General features: G+C 40.8%; 1 protein-coding gene across 1 annotated transcript; it reads right to left on the reverse strand.

Moving 5' to 3' along the window:
* Positions 1–655: 655 nt before the first annotated feature.
* COCVIDRAFT_32026 (hypothetical protein) lies at positions 656–1,349 on the reverse strand (the record flags this gene model as incomplete). Its single annotated transcript, XM_014694668.1, has 2 exons — positions 656–1,049; positions 1,321–1,349. The coding sequence occupies 2 exons, from the start codon at positions 1,347–1,349 to the stop codon at positions 656–658; spliced, it is 423 nt and encodes a 140-aa protein (XP_014550154.1).
* Between the last annotated feature and the right edge of the window lie 143 nt (positions 1,350–1,492).

Consider the following 1,492-nt stretch of genomic DNA (forward strand, 5'->3'; position numbering starts at 1 on the left):
TATATAGTAAGCTATATAGTAGATAGCTATAGCTATAGCTGCGTCTAATAGAAGCGGGTAGGTAGCGTAGTAAGTAGATACGCAGCTATAGGCAGTGCAAGAGAGGGTAGTACGGGCGAAGCTGAACGAGCTAGCGCAGTAGATATGCCTATACTACTGGGGGATACTATATAAGATGTTTAGTAGAGAGCACAGTGCGAAGCGGATAGAAGAAGAGCAGATAGCTAAGCATAGCGTGTAGGAGTGCTAGCGGCTAGCAGAGAGAGGTAAGAGTGTGCAGTAGCAGCTAGATAGCGTGCGGCGGTGGATCTACTATAGCAAGGAGGTAGATATATGCTAGAAATGTGAGATGATACAGAAGCTATGCAAATAGGAGAGCAGCGAGCAGCAGCAGGCGCAGCAGCAGCAGAAGTGTATTTAGAATAATGTAGTAGTGGGGGTGCTATACGGGCTACGAGAGGCAGCAGTAGCTAAAAAGCAGCTAGAGGGCGATAGAGTAGATATGGTAGTTAGGTAGAGAGGGTATAGTATTTTAGTAGCAGAAAGTAGAGAGAGTAGCGATAGAAGATTTGGGCAGTGCATTAGGCAGAAGTATAGTCAGCGAGTACTAGGTAGCGTAGTAAGTAATGGGGTTGCAGTAGTAGTAGAAGCTATACTAGCAGAAGCAGTAGAGTAGTAATACTATAGGAGTAGCAGCAAAAGCAGCAAAGGCAGTAAAAGCAGCAGCAGTAGTAGTATCAGCAGTAGTAGCAGCAGCAGCAGCAGCAGCGAGGGCAGCGGAGGCAGCAGTGGCAGCAAAGGCGGCAGAAGCAGCAGTAGCAGCAGTAGCAGCAGTAGCAGCAGTAGCAGCAGTAGCAGTAGCAGCAGCAGTATCAGCAGCAGCAACAGCAGCAGCAGTAGCATTAGCAACAGCAGCAGAAGCAACAGCGGGAATAGTAGCAATAATAGCAATAATAGCAACAGCAGCATCAGCAGTATTAGCAGCAGTAGCAGCAGAAGCAGTAGTAGTAATAGTAGTATTAATAGTAGTAGTAACAGCAGCAGTATTACTAGTAATATTAGTAGCAGTAGTAGTAGAAGTAGTAGTATTTAAATTAATAATATAATAACTATAGAAGATTAATATAATATAACTAAGATATATTTTAATAATTAGTTAACTAGTAAAAAATAAGATTTTATATAGAAATAGTTAAATTAATAGAATATAGTTTAGATTAAATTAGCTAAATTAAAATGAAAATATAATTATAAGTATATAGTTAGTTATTGTAACGGCGCAGGCAAGACTACTCGGATCAGTATCAACGGTAGTGTCACTCAGAGGCATATGGGAGTGCGTGGGACATCAAACGAGCCTTAATTCAAATAGACACCTATAGGCCTTATACGAAAGGATATTAAAAATCTGCCTAATAAGCTATTATAGAGATTAGGTTTATATAGTCGTTTTTCCTACTAGGCCGAATTATACTCTAGTTTAGATCTTATT

Source organism: Bipolaris victoriae (genome assembly GCF_000527765.1).
Source record: "Bipolaris victoriae FI3 unplaced genomic scaffold scaffold_255, whole genome shotgun sequence".
In the NCBI taxonomy this organism is placed as follows: Eukaryota; Fungi; Ascomycota; class Dothideomycetes; order Pleosporales; family Pleosporaceae; genus Bipolaris; species Bipolaris victoriae.